Source organism: Gorilla gorilla, chromosome 10 (genome assembly GCF_029281585.2).
Source record: "Gorilla gorilla gorilla isolate KB3781 chromosome 10, NHGRI_mGorGor1-v2.1_pri, whole genome shotgun sequence".
NCBI classification, from domain to species: domain Eukaryota; kingdom Metazoa; phylum Chordata; class Mammalia; order Primates; family Hominidae; genus Gorilla; species Gorilla gorilla.
Window position 1 is genome coordinate 133467577 of NC_073234.2, and position 19654 is coordinate 133487230.

Consider the following 19654-nt stretch of genomic DNA (forward strand, 5'->3'; position numbering starts at 1 on the left):
GAAGGAAGGTGTAATAACCGGGTGCTGGGGAGGACGTAAGAATTGGGGGGTGCGGCGAGGGTCAAGGCTAGGGTAAAACAAGGGGGGCTACTCAATGGCTCCGGTAATGGGAGAGGGAAGTGAGGAGAAAACGGGGCGGTGGGGAGAGGAGGGAAGGGTGAAAACCGGAGTGGGGGTGGGAACGAGATAAAAAACGGGGCAGGAGCGATTCGGAAGAAGACTGTCCCCTTAACTACCTACTGCGACAGCCTCGCCTATCCCCGTCCCCCTGAGAAACCTGCTCTCCCTGTCTACCTGCATAGCCTCAAGAAATGGCTCGCTTGGGTCAGACGCCCCCTTTTTAACATTCCAGGGCCAGGGCAGGAGTCATCATGGAGGCTTTTCATGCCTGAAAGACCCCATTTCTTAGTTGTCCGGTCCCCAGTAGTATCAGTGGCTTGGGGATTTCTTACTGAGCTCAGCTCATTGTCCCCAAAATGCCTCCCCTTACCCCCAACTCGAGCGCTTCCCTTTCCTGCTTTGGGCCCAAGCTCTTCCCGCGGTTCTTGGTGTCAGCTTCATTCAAGTCACTCTCCCGCCTCTCATTCCTTTCTCCCCGCCTTTCTTCGCTTCCCTCCAAGTGCCCTCTCCATTTGCCGATCACTGGTCCCAGAGCTCCGGATCGCAGTGGTTCCATTTTAAATTTCTTTGCTTTCTAACGCAACCTATGTTTTCTACGGTAACTGAGGTTCCCGTGTTCTTTTTCACCATGGTCTCTCCGTTTTAATGTTTCGTTTTTTTTTACCCAGGCCCCTGTTTTATGAGCCCTGGGTACGTCCTTCCTGTGTCCCGTTTGGCCTCCTGGGTTACACTCCTGTTCACCCCACTTGGCCGGTTTTTTTTTGTTCTTTTTTTTGAACCTGCCGGTTTCTCAGTCTCCCCCTTTTCTGCTGGCTACCTGTCCCTTTCTCGCCGCCCATGTTAACTTTAGCATGCCCCGTTCTCTCTCTTCATTTTCCACTGGGTATTTTTTATGTTTCCCAATTTTAAAAACGGCCCAGCGCACCCCTTTTTCTGGGACTCCACTTTTATCTCTGCCACCAGTGTCGGCCTCCTCCACCTCTGCTCCCATTTAATCGCTAATTTCCTGCCTCCTGAGGACCCCCGTTTTATTGTCCAGCCTCCCCCCTCCCATTTTTCTCCTCTCTAATTTTCTGAGTCTCCATTTTTTGTCTCCCAAATTCCTTCGATTCCTGGAGTCTTACAGGCCTCGCTTTTATGTACACGTCATGGAAAAGAATAAAAGGGTAAGGTCGCAGGGCGCGATGGCTCATGCCTGTAATCCCAGCACTTTGGGAGGCCAAGGCGGGCAGATCACCTGAGGTCAAGAGTTCGAGACCAGCCTGGCCGATATGGCCAAACCCAATCTCTACTAAAAATACAAAAATCAGCTGGGTGTGGTGGCGGGCACCTGTAAACCCGGCTACTCGGGAGACTGAGGCAGGAGAATCACTTGAACCCAGGAGGTGGAGGTTGCAGTGAGCTGAGATCTTGCCATTGCACACCAGCCTGGGTGATGGAGGCTCCGTCTGGAGGAAAAAAAAAAAAAAAAAGGCGGGGCTGAGGTGAGAAGAATATTGTTACCAATTTTTAAAAAGCTAGTAAAAAAAATTTTTTTTGGCAAGTTCGTTTTTCCAAGTCTTTCAATTTACTAACCAGGTCTCAATCAAGATCACAAAAGCACTTACTTAAAAATAGCTTTATTCCATTATCTTTTAAAAAAGGCATATGATAACCTCAGAACTAATTTCTCCCAACCTCCCCCCACCACATCTTAAAATGTAAATAATGGAGAAGGAGCTGCTTATTTTTCTTTGCAGCAGTTCCTGGCCAGTCCCAACGTGAGAAACATCAGTTGGCACTTATTGCATCATAATACATTTTACCTAGTAAGGATGATTTTCTAAGTCTCAGTGCATGGGTTATTGCAATTTTCCATCTTGTGTTTTCCTGCGGCAATTATGGGGCTTGTATGTGCTTGTGAGAATTGGGGCTAATATCAAAGCCACAGAATTATGGAGGCCCCCTTCCCAGGGTCCACCAGGGTTTGAGAAAAACAAGAAAAAAGTCAGTTGCAATGGACCTGAAGTGTGTATCTTCCTGGTCCTGATAAATAGATCTCATGGTCTCTAAGTTAACAATACATGCAGGTAAGATTTTTTTTAAAGCACAGTGTAACAACTTGGACTTTGCCACACAAACTGTAATCCACTGTCAACAAGCTTGTGGATTTGGGCATGGATCGTCTTAAGCCCGAATTCTTCAAAAAATCCTTAAAACTTGAAGACCTGGATTTTACCTGACCCACGATATTACTGTGCACACAGGACTCAGATATGTGACAGCAGTCACAGCTCAGTTGGTCAAAGGTTTATAGTGTTTGACACCAGGACCATGAAGCTCCCATTTGGTAGTGGAAAAACCCTCAAATATTTCCTATCAACAGATGTGTGTGCTAGAGAAGAGGAAGTTGTGGAAAATATCCCAGTGATCCTACAAAACATTCTCTGTGTTCCTAGCTAGGGGTTTTTTTTTTTTTCACCTCAACAGTTTTTGTGTTTTCTTTTTTTAATCTTGTTGCCTCTGAGTAGTAGCCTCTTCAATTCTGGAATTTGGTTGCCGAAGACTCTAAAGGAGAGACTCACTCAGTAATTCAGTGACTTTAGAAGCAAGCTGAGTATCTCATTCTAAAATGACACTGATTTACACTGTTGAGAATGGTTAAGTACATGGGGTACCTTGCAGCAAAAGACAAAAAGCCAAAAGCCAGTAGACCTGCAATTCACAGCTATTCCTGAGGGGTGCACATTGCAGCCCACTCTTGAGCTCCCCAATGTTCTGAGCAGGGGACAGGGCATATTTCTAGTGATTTGCTCAGTTTAATCCCTTCATCCAAGAAAACAGACCTTCCCCAACCACACCTGCAGGGTTACTTCAGACAACCAGCTTCTCATTTTAGAGTCCCAGTTCCTAGAATTGGAGAAAGGAAGTTCCCCTTTAAGCCCTAGGTCCTGCCCACTAGAGCAGATACGCAACATTAAAGAGTGCAAATTCAAGTCAGTTTTTCATATTTAGCAAACATCCATTGCACCCTTATAAGGTCCTCGACTTTAAGAAATTTATATGAAATCGGAAAACTTAAATCTTGAAACTATACAAGGATCTACTGGAAGCATCAGCAGGCTAAACTCATCACATGGTATTTTCATTCCAAATTTAGTGTTATTGATCAGTGTACCCTCAGAATATCCTTAAGAAGCAGGAAGGAAACAAGTTTTCCTCTTCCCATTTCCAAGACTGAGAAACAGTCCAGATGAGCTGGTTTGCCCAAGCAATTCTTATCACCAGATACTCCGTTATTAAATGTGTCTCCTGCCTTCTTTGAAAGCAACAGGAGAAATAGGAAGCATAGGAAAGTCTGCAAGCTAACAGTGTATCACCTAGGAGGCTTGTATATAAATATGAAGCTCTGCAAAATGTAGTTATAATGAAAGGCACTTCCTATTACCAGCTCCCTAACTCGTTTTAAAAGAATTCTATCTCCAGGGAAATAAAACTGGTTAAGACAGTGCTCTGATATGCTTAGTTTAGTTCCTTCATCCAAGAAAACAGACCTTCCCCAACCACACCTGCAGGGTTACTTCAGACAACCAGCTTCTCATTTTAGAGTCCCAGTTCTTAGAATTGGAGAAAGGAAGTCCCCCTTTAAGCCCTAGGTCCTGCCCACTAGAGCAGATACGCAACTTTAAAGCGTACAAATTCAAGTCAGATTTTCATATTTAGCAGGTGATCTTACAAAGATATTTTTCAATAAATGGATTATGTTTTTCAATGAATGGATCTTACAAAGATGTTTTTCAATAAATGGAAGGAAAGATGTGTGTGCTTGGTTTTTTTGCTGAGACCCAAATGTTGCTAGTGCAAGCCCCCACCAGGGGTACAGGTCAAATCAAAGCTGAATGAAGAGCTCATCTTCAATGTAGCTTTCCAAGCTTTCAGAACGAGACAACAATAAGTGAGCAATTTCCTCATCTATTTTACAGGTGAGGAAATTGAGGCCAAGAGAGAGGTAAAGAGTCGTGCTCTAGCCCATGAAAGAAGGAAGCAACAGAGCCCAGATTCAACTTCAGGTGTTTCTAACTCCAAAGCCTGAACCAAACTGCCTTCTTCTGATTGGCATTGGTACCTGGAACTTCACCTGTTCCAAGGAGCTGATATTTGCAAGGTGCCGTGGCTGAGGCAGGAGAATCGCTTGAACCTGGGAGGCAGAAGTTGTGGTGAGCCAAGATCGTGCCATTGCACTCCAGCCTGGGCAATAGAGGGAGACTCCGTCTCAAAAAAAAAAAAAAAAAAAAGTGGCAAAAGGCACCAAGACCCAGTGCTTCCCTGACCTCTGTTCCCTCTAAATCAGCATCTATCACAGTAGATCAACCTGGATAAAGCCAGGATTCACAGCAGAAGTGGCACCTCAGACACCAAAGCAGCTTTCCTTCTGAAAGCTTTTAAACATCATTGGGAAAACTTAGAGCAAATCAAACCAATGTTTTTCAATACATGGAAGGAAAGGTGTGTGCTTGGTTTTGTTTTTTGCTGAGACCCAAACGTTGTTAGTGCAAGCCCCCGCCAGGGGTGCAGGTGGAGTCAAAGCTGAATGAAGAGCTCGTCTTCAATGTAGCTTTCCAAGCTTTCGGAGCAAGACAACCATGGACCATCCTCTTCTTCAGACTGGCCTGTCTTCTTGAACAATGTCACTTTGCTCCTCACTGCTGTCATCTGTACGGGGGGAAATAAACCCAATGCTTTGTAATCAGAGTGTGATTCTATTTCCACCGTCAGTCATCAATCATCTCAGTGATTTCTAGTCCTTTCCTGGTGAGCCACAGAATGGGATCTCATGGAGAAGGTAGGGCAGCGTGTGTTTTCCCTGTTTTCTACATTCAGAACCTCTAGGCATGCTTGATACCAGCCACCCTTCATGTCCTCAGCTCACGCCCCTCCCCTCACCTGAAACGCCCTCTCTCCTTTCTGCTTATTCCAACTCAGCCGTCTTAACGCCTTGCTTCATGTCTACCTCTTCCATAAAGCTTCCCCTGACCAGCACACCTCTCCGGGCTCTTATCTTTCTCTGAGGTCCTATAAATTTTGGTGCAGTGGCACAATCTCATCTCACTACAGCCTCAACTTCCCACGCTCAGGTGATTCTCCCACCTCAGCCTCCCAAGTAGCTGGGGCTACAGGTACATGCCACACACCCAGCTAATTTTTTGTATTCTTAGTAGAGACACGTTTTGCCATGTTCCCAAGGCTAGTCTCGAACTCCTGAGCTCCAGCGATCCACCCACTTTGGCCTTCCAAAGTGCTGGGATTACAGGCATGAGCAACCGTGCCTATAATTTCTAAATGTGTTGTCCATCAGGCAATTAATCAAATATCTTCCTGCAACAGCTCCTCTACTGCTCTCTCAATGTGTTGGTTCAGTCTTGCTCCTGTTTCCATTTCCCCTGCAGGTTTTAGTTTTTTCCCCTAAACTGGCCTTTTTTTTTTTTTTTTTTTGAGACAGAGTCTCACTCTGTCACCCAGGCTGAAGTGCAGTGGCACGATCTCGGCTCACTGCTGCCTCCGTCTCCCGGGTTCAAGTGATTCTCCTGCCTTGGTCTCCCAAGTAGCTGGGATTACAGGCACCTACCACACCCAGCTAATTTTTGTATTTTTAGTAGAGATGGGGGTCTCACCATGTTGGCCAGGCTGGTCTCAAACTCCTGACCTCAAATGATCCACCTGCCTCAGCCTCCCAAAATGCTGGGATTATAGGCGTGAGCCACTGCACCTGGCCTGAACTGGTCTTGTAAAGCTCCCTGCATGCAGACACTACCAGTCTCTATTTTCTGTTCTCCCACAATGCCAATATTGTGCCTACCCTAGACCAGGACCTTGATAAGTGTTTGTCAATTTGATTTTCATGTTGGTAGTTGATAGTAGTCTCAGGTTCTAGACTAAAGTTTAGCTATCTTCCCCAGCCTTTTAAAAAAACTAAACTCACCCCTTAGAGATTTCCTGCTGGGAAGCTCACTGGAGCAGTTCAGAGGTTTGTGGGCTTTTTTTTTTTTTTTCTTTGAGACAGGTTTCCTACTGCTGCCCAGACTGGAGTGCAGTGGTGTGATCATAGCTCACTGCAGCCTGGACTTCCTACACTCAAGTGATCCTCAGCCTCCCAAGTAGCTGGGAACACAGGTGCACACCACCATGACCGGCTAATTTTTCTTTTTTTTTTTTTTATAGAGACAGAGTCTCACCATGTTGCCCAGGCTAGTCTTGACCTTCTGGGCTTAAGTGATCTTCCCACCTTGGCCTCCCAAAGTGCTGGGATTATAGGCGTGAGCCAACGTGCCTTTTTTTGTTTGTTTTCTGTTTGTTTGTTTAAGGAAAAAGAGCTTACCTTGTAGATCCTGGAATCCATTTCCCATCTGTTCTATGTTCCCATTCACCAAGGCGGTCACTCTGTGAATGTGGTCCTGCTTAGGTATTTCTTTTGGCAACTCCTCTCTCTCATGTGCTCCCTCCTGTTCCTCTACTGCAGCATCTTCCTCCTCCTCCTCCTCCTCTTCTGAATCCACCAAAACCATGACATCATCCATGTTTTGTCCCCTAATTTCCAAAGGGGAAAAATAATCAAGAAGATTTCTTATTTTTCCCAACTTCAGCCCTCACTGAATAGGAAACACTAGATTCTTTGCAACCCCATTAGTAATATGGAAAATTACAGCTTGGTGAAGTAATGAGGTGATGGTGTGGTAACCGCAGAGATGCTGCCACAAATTGCTTCAGATGATGGTATCTCATGCTGGGTTTATTACTCCCCTGCTCCTTGGGCAGGTGACCATATTGTCCCAGGCATCTACCATTTCATGTCCCCTTACAGCAGGTAGACAAATGTTTTTCCTTTTCTGAAATGCCCTCATTCTGCTCTACTTACCAAAATCTCTCCCCTTCCTCATTTTGGAAGACCCAGGTAAAGTACTCTCCCTCCTGCTAAAGACCTAAATTAATGACTGCATTTAGAGTCCATGCTATAGTTTATTTATCACCAGCTCACTAGCTTGCCTACCCAGCCAGACTTTGCATTTCAGACTATACATTTCTTTTTTTTTTCTTTTTCGGGATGGAGTCTTGCGCTGTTGCCCAGGCTAGAGTGCAGTGGCGCAATCTTGGCTCACTGCAACCTCCACCTCCTGGGTGCAAGCAATTCTCCTGCCTCAGCCACCCAAGTAGCTGGGACTACAGGCATGCGCCACCACATCTGGCTAATTTTTGTATTTTTAGTAGAGACATGGTTTCAACATGTTGGCCAGGCTGGTCTCGAATGCCTGGCCTCAAGTGATCCAACCACCTTGGCCTCCCAGAGTGCTGAGATTATAGGCATGAGCCACTGTTGTGCCCGGCCTGGACTGTGCATTTCTTCTTCTTCTTCTTTTTTTTTTTTTTTTTGAGACAGAGTTTCGTTCTTGTTGCCCAGGCTGGAGTGCAATGGCACAATCGTGGCTCACCGCAACCTCCGCCTCCCAGGTTCGAGCAATTCTCCTGCTTCAACCCCCCAAGCAGCTGGGATTACAGGCATGTGCCTCCACATGAGGCTAATTTTTTGTATTTTTAGTAGAGATGGGGTTTCTCCATGTTGGTCAGGCTGGTCTCGAACTCCCGACCTCAGGTGATCCACCCGCCTCGGCCTCCCAAAGTGCTGGGATTACAGGCGTGAGCCACTGCACCCAGCCTGGACTATGCATTTCTTAAGGAAGAAGAATGAACGCCACAGGTCGGTCACCTGCCCGAGGAGCTGTGTCACATTGTCATTTAATCTTCACAAACCCCCTGGTGAAACAAATCAGGAGACTAAGGCTCAGAAAGGGTCAGGGATTTTCTATGGGTACAGGGCTTGGGAATGGCACAGCTGTCATTTGAACCCAGGTCCAATGGTCTCAGTGCCTTTTCCTACTATACCACACTGATGCCTCCATAGAGAAATAAGCCCAGGGAATGACAGACTTACTGAGAATGGCCCTCCAATACAGGGCAGTAAAGGTAATGTTTTGCTACGAAAGATGGTCCCAGGTCAATAATATCCTGTCATTTTGAATAGGTAAAGAACTGTTTTTCCATAGGATCATAGAGAAGAGTACTCCGCTCCCACCCAGAATCTCCTTAGGAAATGAAATACACAAGTTCCATTTGGTTCCTTCGCCCCTACTGGGGTTTCCTTTTGGGAGGGGGTTCTGGGCATGCTCATAGTAGTCTTCCAAAACACTGTAAAACTGGCTGGGTGCAGTGGCTCATGCTTGTAATCCCAGCACTTTGGGAGGCCGAGGCGGGCAGATCACTTGAGGCCAGGAGTTCGAGACTAGCCTGGGCAACATGGTGAAACCCTGTCTCTACTAAAAATACAAAAATTAGCCAGGCGTGATGGTGCGCACCTGTAATCCCAGCTACTCGGAAGGCTGAGGCAGGAGAATGGCCTCAACCTGGAAGGTAGGGATTGCAGTGAGCTGAGATTGCACCACTGCACTCCAGCCTGAGCAAGAGAGAGAGATTCTGTCTCAAAAAAAAAAAAAAAAAGAAAAGAAACTTAAGACTATGACTGATTCTTTCTTTTAGCTCTTTTTAGAAAATTAAATAAAACAAATGCATGAATGACTGGCTCAAAATGTACACATTGTCTTTCTGTCTCAATGACAGACCTGCAATGTGTCCAGCCCTGAGGTTTGGCGTTGTAAAAGAACACAGACTTTGGAACTGATTAGACCTGGACCTGAAGGAAGGCACTGCTCCTTTCTTCTGGAATGAGCTTGCAGAAATTACTTCACTGAGCCTCCATCCCCTTATCTGGAAAATGGAGATGTCACCACCACCCTGAGGAGATGATGAAAGGGTTTATAAGAATACCTGATGAAATCCCTAGGCCAGTGTCTAGCACATCGTAGGTCCTCAATGGTAGTTGCTATTATTGTTCTTATGAAAGGAAGGGAACAAAACAGAAGTGAAGACAGATGCGGGAATGGGTGTTTGGTTTGATTCTAGGGAACACTCACCTGAAAGTGTTTCCTACTGAAGAGAGAAAGGAAAAACCATTAATATCCAGTAACATCCACTTCAACCTGACAGGTTCTTAATCAGGCAAACATTTACTAGAGGAACAAATAAGAAAACTGACTCAATATGACAGGTGATAGGGTGTCCCGGGATGGTACTTAGGTGACTTATTACTGTATATCTTGACCCAGCAAAGAAGCCCAGAGAACAGAACTTCAGGTGGGAGCATGACAGGGGCCATCCTTCCCCAACCCGCACCTTTTCAAAAGTCTGGAAGAGAAGCTAAGGGACCCGGGGAGCCCTTACCTTTCCAGCAGAACACAGGGCTATAATACAACAGAAGCCCTGAGATAATGGCCAGTCCCAGCAGAAGGAGGCTCACAATGGTTCCCACAATCCCCCCGATATTTAAAGGTTCTGTAAAGACAAATCACACCATTGATTCTTCCATCAGACATGTGTGCAATTAGAACAACACCTCCCTTTCTCTGCGTGGATCCAGTTCTTGTCTTGATTCCTGACCTTGGGTAAGGCTTATGACCTGTCTGTAATGCCAGATAAATATTTTATCACCCAACCTCAGAGAGTTTGTGGGGATCAGATGGAGCAGGGAATGTGAACAAACAATGGAAAGTTAAAATCTCTCTGTCTACCAAACATTGAGACTATTTCTAAGGCCATGGTAAGTACGAGTGTGAGAGTTATCAATGCCATGATAAACAGAGTGATCAACAGAACAGAACAGAGAGTCCAGGAGCGGGTCCACACGTAAATATAATTGATACATGACAGAGTCTTGAGCAAAGGAAGCACTATCTAAGAATTGGTACTAGAGCCCGGGCGCAGTGGCGCATGCCTGTAATCCCAGCACTTTGGGAGGCTGAGGAGGGCGGATCACCTGAAGTCGGGAGATCGAGACCAGCCTGACCAACATGTTAAAACCCCGTCTCTACTAAAAATACAAAATTAGCCAGGTGTGGTGGTGCATGTCTGTAATCCCAGCTATTTGGGAGGCTGAGGCAGGAGAATCACTTGAACCCGGGAGGCGGGGGTTGCGGTGAGCCAAGATCGCGCCATTGCACTCCAGCCTGGGCAACAAGAGCAAAATTCCATCTCAAAGAAAGAAAGAGGGCCGGGCACGGTGGCTCACACCTGTAATCCCAGCACTTTGGGAGGCTGAGGCAGGCGGATCACGAGGTCAGGAGGTCGAGACCATCCTGGCTCACACAGTGAAACCCCATCTCTACTAAAAACACAAAAAATTAGCCGGGTGCAGTGGCGGGCGCCTGCAGTCCCAGCTACTCGGGAGGCTGAGGCAGGAGAATGGCATGAACCCAGGAGGCGGAGCTTGCAGTGAGCCGAGATCGCACCACTGCACTCCAGCCTGGGTGACAGAGCAAGACTCCGTCTCAAAAAAAAAAAAAGGAAAGAAAGAGGAGGGGAGGGGAGGGAAAGAAAAGAAGGAAGGTAGGAAAGGGAAAAGGGAGAAGAGAAAGGGAAAGGGAGAAGGGAAGGGAAGAAAGAGGCCAGGTGTGGTGGCTCATGCTTGCAATCTCAACACTTTGGGAGGCTGAGATGGGAGGCTCACTTGAGGCCAGGAGTTCAAGACCAACCTGGTCAACACAGTGCGACCTCATCTGTATAAAAAATAAAATAAAAAGAAATAAGTATAGACATATATAGTAAAACTTAAAATTCAGGACCATGGTTACCTTTCGAGAGAGGCCCAAGATAAGACTAGGCCTACAGGGAGGGTTCCCAGGTAAAATTCAGTATACCCAGTGAAATTTGGATTTCAGATAAACAATGAATAGTTTTTTAGTGTAAGTATGTCCCATGAAATATTTGGGACACACTTATACTTAAAAAAAAGTATTTATTTTTCTAAACTCAAATTTAAGCAGGCATCCTGTTTTTAAAATTCTATTGCTATTTTCTTCTTTTTGAAGTGGATTCTCGCGCTGTCACCCAAGCTGAAGTGCAGTGGCGTGATCTCGGCTCACTGCAACCTTCGCCTCCCAGATTCAAGCAATTCTGCCTCAGCCTTCCGAGTAGCTGGGATTACAGGCACCTGTCACCATGCTCAGCTAATGGTCTCGAACTCCCAACTTCAGGTGATCTGCCCATCTCAGCCTCCCAAGTAATTTTGTATTTTTAGTAAAGACGGGGTTTCACCATACTAGCCAGGCTGGTCTCGAACTCCTGGCCTCAAGTGATCCACCCACCTCGGCCTCCCAAAGTGCTGGGATTACAGGCGTGAGCCACTGTGCCCAGCCCTATCGTTGTTTCCAAATCTGGCCCTGAGACATACAAGTAACCTAATGCATGTTGGTACTATTCTGTATCCTCAGTGGGATGATAGTTTCTTAGGTGTTCATTTTGCTGCTATGCTTTACAACTGACATACACTAGATATCTATTCGTTGGTGTGTATAGATATTATGTAATTTTTGCTACCTATGGAAATATTAGTGAGTTTAGGGTTGGATAATAATTTCTTCCAGCCACCTTGTCAAGTCATAAGCAAGCAGATATGCCTTCTCCCAGTTGGCAGTGACCCATGTGTAGGGAGGCACCAGGCTGTCCTCATGCTGATGCTGGGTGCTCTGAAGCTCTGAACCCTCCTCCTTCAGGCCCAGTTCCACCACTCACCTTTCACACTCAGCCAGATTTCCACCTCCCTCACCCCTACAGGGCTGTCAGCTCGGCAGATGTAGTAGCCCTCATCCAGATCCTGGGAGCAGTTGTGGATGGTGAGGGTGGAGTTCTGGCCATCCTGGGTAATGAGATGGCGGCTGCTGGGCTGGATGACCACCTCGGGCTGGGTAAGGTTCCTCAGCCACAGGATCTTGGCAGGGGGGTAGGCCCCAGACACCTGGCATGTAAGCGTCACATTGCCCCCAATGAAGCAAGTCTTCATGGGCTCAGAGAGAAGGGAGGGACCCCCTGGTGATCAGAAGGTAAACAAAGACAAATGTTTAAAGAGATTCAAGTCATGGCCTGACATCTGCAGGAAAACTGCAGTAGTTTTTTTTGTTTGTTTGTTTGTTTTTTTGAGATGGAGGTTTTGCTCTGTTGCCCAGGCTGGAGTGCAGTGGTGCGATCTCAGCTCACTGCAACCTCTGCCTCCCTCCCGGGTTCAAGCAATTCTCCTGCCTCAGCCTCCCGGGCTGGGATTACAGGCATGCGCCACCACACCTGGCTAATTTTTGTATTTTTAGTAGAGACGGTTTCACCATGTTGCCCAGGCTGGTCTCAAACTCCTAACCTCAGGTGATTTGCCCATCTCAGTCTCCCAAAGTGCTAGGATTACAGGCGTGAGCCACCGCATCCGGCCCCAGTCCCCTTTATCTGTGATTTCACTTTCTGAGGTTTCAGTTACCATGGTTGACTACAGTCCAAAAATATTAAATGGAAAATTTCAGAAATGAACAATTTTTTTTTTTTTTTGAGGTGGAGTCTCACTTTGTCACCCAGGCTGGAGTGCAGTGATGCAATCTCAGCTCACTGCAATCTCCGCCTCCTGAATTCAAGAGATTTTCCTGCCTCAGCCTCCCAAGTAGCTGGAATTACAGGCATGAGCCACCACGCCCACCTAATTTTTGTATTTTTAGTAGAGACGGGGTTTCACCATATTGGCCAGGCTAGTCTCAAACTCCTGACCTCAGGTGATCCACTTGCCTCAGCCTCCCAAAGTGCTAGGATTACAGGTGTGAGCCACCATGCCCGGCCAATTCATACATTTTTTATTTTTTCTTTTCTTGCAGTACTTTTAAGTATATTCACAATTTCCTAAGTTTTAAACTGCACATTGTTCTGAGTCATGTGACGAAATCTCACACCATCTGCATGAGCCTTTCTTCATCACAAGAAGGCTGAGTAGATATTTTGAGAGAAAGATCACATTCGCATACCTTTTATGACAGTGTATTGTTATACTTGTCTATTTTTTATTAGTTACTATTGTTAATCTCTTATTGTGCCTAATGTATAAATTAACCTTATCATATTTATGTATAAGAAAAAGCATAGTATATATATATGTATATATGTATATGTATATATGTGTATATGTATATATGGTTATATATGTATATATGTATATATATGTGTATATATGTATATATGTGTATATATGTATATATATGTGTGTGTATATATATGTGTATATATATATGTGCATATATATGTGTGTATATATATGTGTGTATATATATATATATATATATATATGTATATATATATAGGGTTCAGTGCTACCCATGGTTTCAGGCATCCACTGGGGATCTAGGAACATATCCCTCATGGATAAGGCAGGAACACTACATTTCCTTCCTAATGAAGCAACTCCAGAAATTTCTTTTTTTCTTTTTTTGTTTTTGAGACAAGGTCTCGCTCTGTCACCCAGGCTGGAGTGCAGTGCCATGATCTTGGCTCACTGCAACCTCTGCCTCCCAGGTTCAAGTGATTCTCATGCTTCAGCCTCCCAAGTAGCTGGGATTACAGGTGCCCGCCACCATGCCTGGCTAATTTTTGTACTTTTAGTAGAAACAGGGTTTCACCATGTTGGTCAGGCTGGTCTTGAACTCCTGACCTCAAATGATCCGTCCACCTTGGCCTCCCAAAGTGCTGGGATTACAGGCATGAGCCACCGTGCCTGGCCAACTCCAGAAATTTCTGCACCACACCTCGTCTTACATCATAATAAGCCTAAGATTACTAAGCATTTACTGTGGGCAAGGCACTGTTACACGTATTAACCCAATTCACTCTCACAGCAACCCTGTTATTATGCCCATTTTGCAGATAAGGAAACGGAGGCACAGAGAAAGTTAAGTAATTTGCTGAATGCTACAGAACTAAATAGGCAATGCAGCTAGGATTCAGAGTGATCAACTGTCCCAGTCTGCCCAGGACGTGGAGTATTCCCAGAATGAGGAGTTTTCAGTCCTAAAACCAGGAGAGTTCTGCGCAAACCAGGATAAACTGGCTACTGTATCCATAAGCCTTCCTTCTATGCTATACACTTCTACACATAAAAACTGTACTGATCGTATAAAAATGGACACATATCTGACAAGGATTTCAAGGGGACAAGAGGGCAGCTGTATTTGTTTCCAATTGCTGATGTAATAGATTGTGACAAACTTAGTGGCTTAAAGCACATTTATTCTCTTAACAGTTGTGGAGGCCAGGAGTCTAGAATGATCTTACAAGGTTAACATCAAGATGTTGGCAGAGCTGGTTCCTTTTGGACGCTCTAGAGCAAGCTTGTCCAACCTGCAGCTGCGGGCTAAATTCGGCCCAGGATGGCTTTGAATGTGAGGACATTTTTGTTTATCTGTGTGATGGATATCATGAAAATTATGCACGGTCCCTTTTTTTTTTTCACTCATCACCTATCGTTAGTGTTAGTGTTTGTGTGAAATCCATTCCCATGATCCAATTACCTCCCACCAGGTCCCTCTGCCAATATTTGGAGTTACAATTCAACATGAGATTTGGGTGGGGACACAGAGCCAAACCATATCATGGTGTTTCGCTGTGTTGCGCAGGCTGGTCTCAAACTCCTGGGCCCAAGCGATATGCCCGTCCTTGGCCTCCCAAAGTGCTGGGATTACAGTCATGAGCTACCACATCTGACTGATCCTGGCGCTTCTGATCTCTCTTACCTTTCCCTTTTTTTTGTTTTGAGACAGAGTTTCACTCTGACACCCAGGCCTGGAGTGACCGCTCACTGCAGCCTCAACCTCCTAGGTGCAAGCAATACTCTCACATCAGCCTCCCCAGTAGCTGGGATTATAGGTGCATACCACCATGCCCAGCTACTTTATTTATTTTTTATTGTTTGTAGAAACAAGGTCTGTGTTGCCCAGGCTGGTCTTGAATTCCTAGCCTCAAGCTATCCTCCTGCCTCTGACTCCCAAAGTGCTGGGATTACAGGCGTGAGCCACCACGCCCGGCCTTCTCCCTTCTTACAAAGAAAGACACCAGTCATTGGATTACGGCCTACTCTAATCCACTATGACCTTATCTTAACTTGATTCCATCTGCAAAGACTCTTTCTGAATAAAGTCATATCCACAGATATTAGGGTTTGGACTTGAACATATCTACTGGGGGGACACAACTGAACCCCCAACCTCCATCCAGCTTTATCAGTACTTTACACACGACGCCCCGGCCACACTGGTCTTCTCTCGGGTCCTCAAATGCCAAGTTTGTTTCCACCTCAGGGCCTCTGCATTTGCTGTTGCCTCTGCCAGGAACACTCAGCCCACGGATCTTCACCTAGCCAGCTCCTTCTCATTCTAAGGATAGATTATTACCATCTCACGGAGACCTCCCTGCCACCCTAGGAAAAGTGCCCCTCTTCTTATAAAGGCCTCCCTTTTATATATACCATTTTATTATCCTCATAATTATTATCATATCTGGACCTATCTTACTTGTTTTTGTACTTTCTGTCTTCCTTCTACCCCCATGCCACCCAGGATATAAGCTCTGTGAAAGAGGAATGTTTGTGGTTTTAATATGTACAGACATTCTCTGACACTCCTCCCTTCAAAAAATGGTGCCTAATTCTTCCCAGTCCTCTTCAATGTGGGCTGGACTTATTTCTAAGACACAGAGTGTGGCAGAAGGGATCCCATGTAACTCCTGAGGCTAGGTCATAGAAAGGATAGCATCAGCTTGACTCACTCCATCTTGGATCATTTGCTCTGAGGGAAGCCATCCGCCATGTTGGAAAGACAGTCAAGCAGCCTTATGGAGAATCCCACATGGAGAAGAAATAGTTTTCAGGCATGGGAGTGAGGACTTCAAAAGTAGATCTTTCAGACGATTTCAGCCCCGCAACCTTCAATTCTTCCGGCTGACACCCCAGACATACAGAGCCAAGACAAACCATCCCCAATGCCCACTGTGCCCTCTCTGAATTCCTGACCCACAGAAATCGTCAGATAATAAATGGTTATTCTTGTTTTAAGCCACTATGTTTGAGAGTAATTTGTTACATAACTAGATGCTATAGTTTGAATGTTTGTCCCCTCCAAATCTCATGTTTAAATTTGACCCTTAGTGTTGGAGGTAAGGCCTAATGGAAGGTGTTTGGGTAAGTGAATTCTCATTCTATTAGCTTACTACAAAAGTAATTACAATTTTTGTCATTATTTTCTTTTTTTGAGATGGAGTCTCGCTCCATCGCCCAGGCTGGAGTGCAGTGGTGCGATCTCGGCTCACTGGAAGCTCCGCCTCCTGGGTTCACGCAGTTCTCCTGCCTCAGCCTCCTGAGTAGCTGGGACTACAGGCATGCGCCACCACGCCCAACTAATTTTTGTATTTTTAGTAGAGATGGGGTTTCATCATGTTGCCCAGGCTGGTCTCAGACTCCTGACCTCAAGTGATCCACCTGCCTCAGCCTCCCAAAGTGCTGAGATTACAGGTGTGAGCTACCACGCCCAGCCACTGCTGGTTGTTAAAAAGAGTTTGGCACCTCCCTTCTCTCTCTTGCCTCCTCTCTCACTATGGAACTCTGCATAAGCTGGCTCCCCTTTACCTTCTGTCATGAGCAGAAGCAGCCTGACGCTCTCACCAGAAGCCAAGCAGATGCTGGTGCCATGTTTCTTGCACAGCCTACGGAACTATGAGCAAATAAAGTAATTTTCAGCTAGGTGCACTGGCTCACACCTATAATCCCAGCACTTTAGGAGGCGGAGGCAGGTAGATCACTTGGGGTCAGTTCGAGACCAGCCTGGCCAACATGGTGAAACCCCATTTCTACTAAAAATACAAAAATTAGCCGGGCATGATCGTGCATGCCTGTAGTCCCAGCTACTCAAGAGGCTAAGGCAGGAGAATTGCTTGAACCTGGGAGGCAGAGGCTGTAGTGAGCCAAGATCATGCCACTGCACTCCAGTCTGGGCAACAGAGCGAGACTCTGCCTAAAAAAAAAAAAAAAAAAAAAAAAAAATTTTCTTTATAAACTACCCAGCCTCAGGTATTCCTTTACAGCAACAGTAAATGGACAGACACAAAAGACGATGAACCTCATATGTCTTGTTCACTGCTCCATCCTCAGCACGTAGAAACTGTACCTGGCACATAGCAGGGGCTCAATTAGTATCTGTCAAGTGGAAAATAGCTTGGACTAGAATGAAGAAGCTTGAGCTAAGCATCTCTAAAATTTGAAAAAGATGAAACATAAAGAAAAAGAAAGGGAGAAAGGGAAGGAATTCAGTCCGCCCTGACATCCAGGGATTTCTTCCTCAGAAGAACTCTCAAATGCTTCTCCTAGGAGAAAGGAAGGCAGGGAAACTCCAACCCCAAGACAAAGCAAAACAGACTCACTGATCTGCACCATGCAGCTGGCGCCCGACTCTGGCCCAACTATGTGGCTTGTAACACACTTGAACTTCTTGCCATCCGACAGCTGGGACTCGCTCAGCATTTCCACCCCCAGCTTTGACTTCCCCAGGATTACACCTCCTGGCTCTTCTATCCACAGGAAGTCAGGGTCAGGGTATCCCCCATCCCAGCGACAGGTAAGCTGCAGCATGAACGATCCTGATGCCATCTGTGCCCAGCACTGGGGAGCTGATGGAGGGGGGTCTGCAAAACACCAGAGAAGAGCATGGGCTGAATCACAGACTCTAGGATCAGCCACTGGACTGGCTCTAAGGATGGCATCTCAGAGAGACATCAACCCCAGTTAGTGTTAGCATCTAATAGCTCCTAGCACAAATTCATGCCTGACAACAGTCAGGCTTCCTCTGTTGGGTGTTGAATTTCTGACCTGGGTCTCATTCGCCTTTGCATTTCTTTTTTTGTTTGTTTGTTTGTTTGTTTTTGAGAAGGAGTTTCGCTCTTGTTGCCCAGGCTGGAGTGCAGTGGTGCAATCTCGGCTCACTGTAACCTCGACCTCCCAGGTTCAAGCAATTCTCCTGCCTCAGCCTCCCAAGTAGCTGGGATTACAGGCATGCGCCACCACGCCCTGCTTATTTTTGTATTTTTGGTAGAGACAAGGTTTTGCCATGTTGGTCAGGCTGCTCTTGAACGACTGACTTCAGGTGATCCACCTGCCTCAGCCTTCCAAAGTGTTGGGATTACAGGCGTGAGCCACTGCGTCTCGCCTCGCTTTTGCATTTCTTATTTATTTTTTCTTTTCTTTTTTTTTTGATAGAGACAGGGTTTTGCCATGTTGGCCAGGATGGTCTGGAACTCCTGGCCTCAGGTGATCCACCTGCCTCAGCCTTCCAAAGTGTTGGGATTACAGGCGTGAGCCACTGCGTCTCGCCTCGCTTTTGCATTTATTTATTTTTTCTTTTCTTTTTTTTTTGATAGAGACAGGGTTTTGCCATGTTGGCCAGGATGATCTGGAACTCCTGGCCTCAGGTGATCCACCCGCCTCATCCTCCCAAAGTGCTGAGATTACAGATGTGAGCTACCGCGCCCAGCCTCACTTTTGCATTTCTAATTAATTTTTTCATTTTTTTTTTTAAATAGAAACAGGGTTTTGCCATGTTGCCCAGGATGGTCTGAACTGCTGGCCTCAGATGATCCACCTGCCTCGGCCTCCCAAAGTGCTGAGATTATAGACGTGAGCCACCACGCTCAGCCCCACTCTGCATTTCTACAGTGGTTTTCGTCCCAGATATTTGTGTATGGGAGTGTTTGGTTGGTGTTTCCCCACTCCTGAGATAAAGATTCACGGGCTACTTGTTCATAACAGTGCTAGAGGGCCCGGTGCCTATGACAGCCACACAGGTCCACAAAAAGAATGTATACAGATGGATGGATGAACAAATAAATTGTGGTCCATCCATGCAAGGAATGGACTATTATTCAGCCATTAAAAGGAATGGATTACTGATACATGCCTCAATATAGATGAACCTCAAAAACATGAAGCCAGGTGAAAGAAGCCAGACACAAAAAGCCCCACATTGTATGATCCATTCATATGAAGTGTACAGAACAGGCAAACCCACAGGGACAGAATGAGGATTGGGGGTTGTCCAGGTCTGGGGAAAGAGGGAATGAGGGTGACTGCTTATTGGGTACAGGGTTATTTGGGATGACAAAATGGTTATCTGGGATGACAAAAATGTTTTGGAGGGCCAGACATGGTGGCTCATGCCTGTAATCCCAGTACTTTAGGAGGCTGAGGTGAGCAGATCACTTGGGCTCAGGAGTTTGAGACTAGCCTGGGCAACGTGGGGAGACCCTGTCTCTACTAAAAATAGAAAAATTAGTTGGACGTGGTGGTACCTGCCTGTGGTCCCAGCTACTCTGGAGGCTGAGGTGTGAGAACTGAATTGCTTGAACCTGGAAGGTGGAGGCTGCAGTGAGCAGAGATCGCGCCACTGCACTCTAGCCTGGGTGACAGAGCGAGACTCGGTCTCAAAAAGAAAAAGAAAAACAAAATGTTTTGGAACCTGATACAGGTGATGGTTGCATAAATGTACTGAATGCCACTGAATTATACATTTTTATTTTTACTTTTTTTTGAGACGGAGTCTTGCCCTGTTGCCCA

General features: G+C 46.0%; 1 protein-coding gene across 5 annotated transcripts in view; it reads right to left on the minus strand.

Moving 5' to 3' along the window:
- Positions 1–1723: 1723 nt before the first annotated feature.
- The window catches only part of VSIG10 (V-set and immunoglobulin domain containing 10), a 40818-nt gene continuing 22887 nt past the window's right edge, over positions 1724–19654 (minus strand). For 3 of the 5 annotated variants that reach the window (XM_063694385.1, XM_004053970.4, XM_055358132.1), the window contains 6 exons: positions 17470–17730; positions 11773–12066; positions 9427–9537; positions 9120–9135; positions 6476–6684; positions 1724–4812 (listed from right to left, as the gene is read on the minus strand). In XM_063694385.1, the coding sequence (XP_063550455.1) occupies positions 4760–4812; positions 6476–6684; positions 9120–9135; positions 9427–9537; positions 11773–12066; positions 17470–17730 (944 nt within the window). In that variant the 3' untranslated portion in view covers positions 1724–4759. Of the gene's footprint in view, positions 4813–6475; positions 6685–9119; positions 9216–9426; positions 9538–11772; positions 12067–17469; positions 17731–19654 lie in introns of those variants that run through there. The other 2 variants (XM_063694387.1, XM_063694386.1) reach the window with 2 other exon arrangements.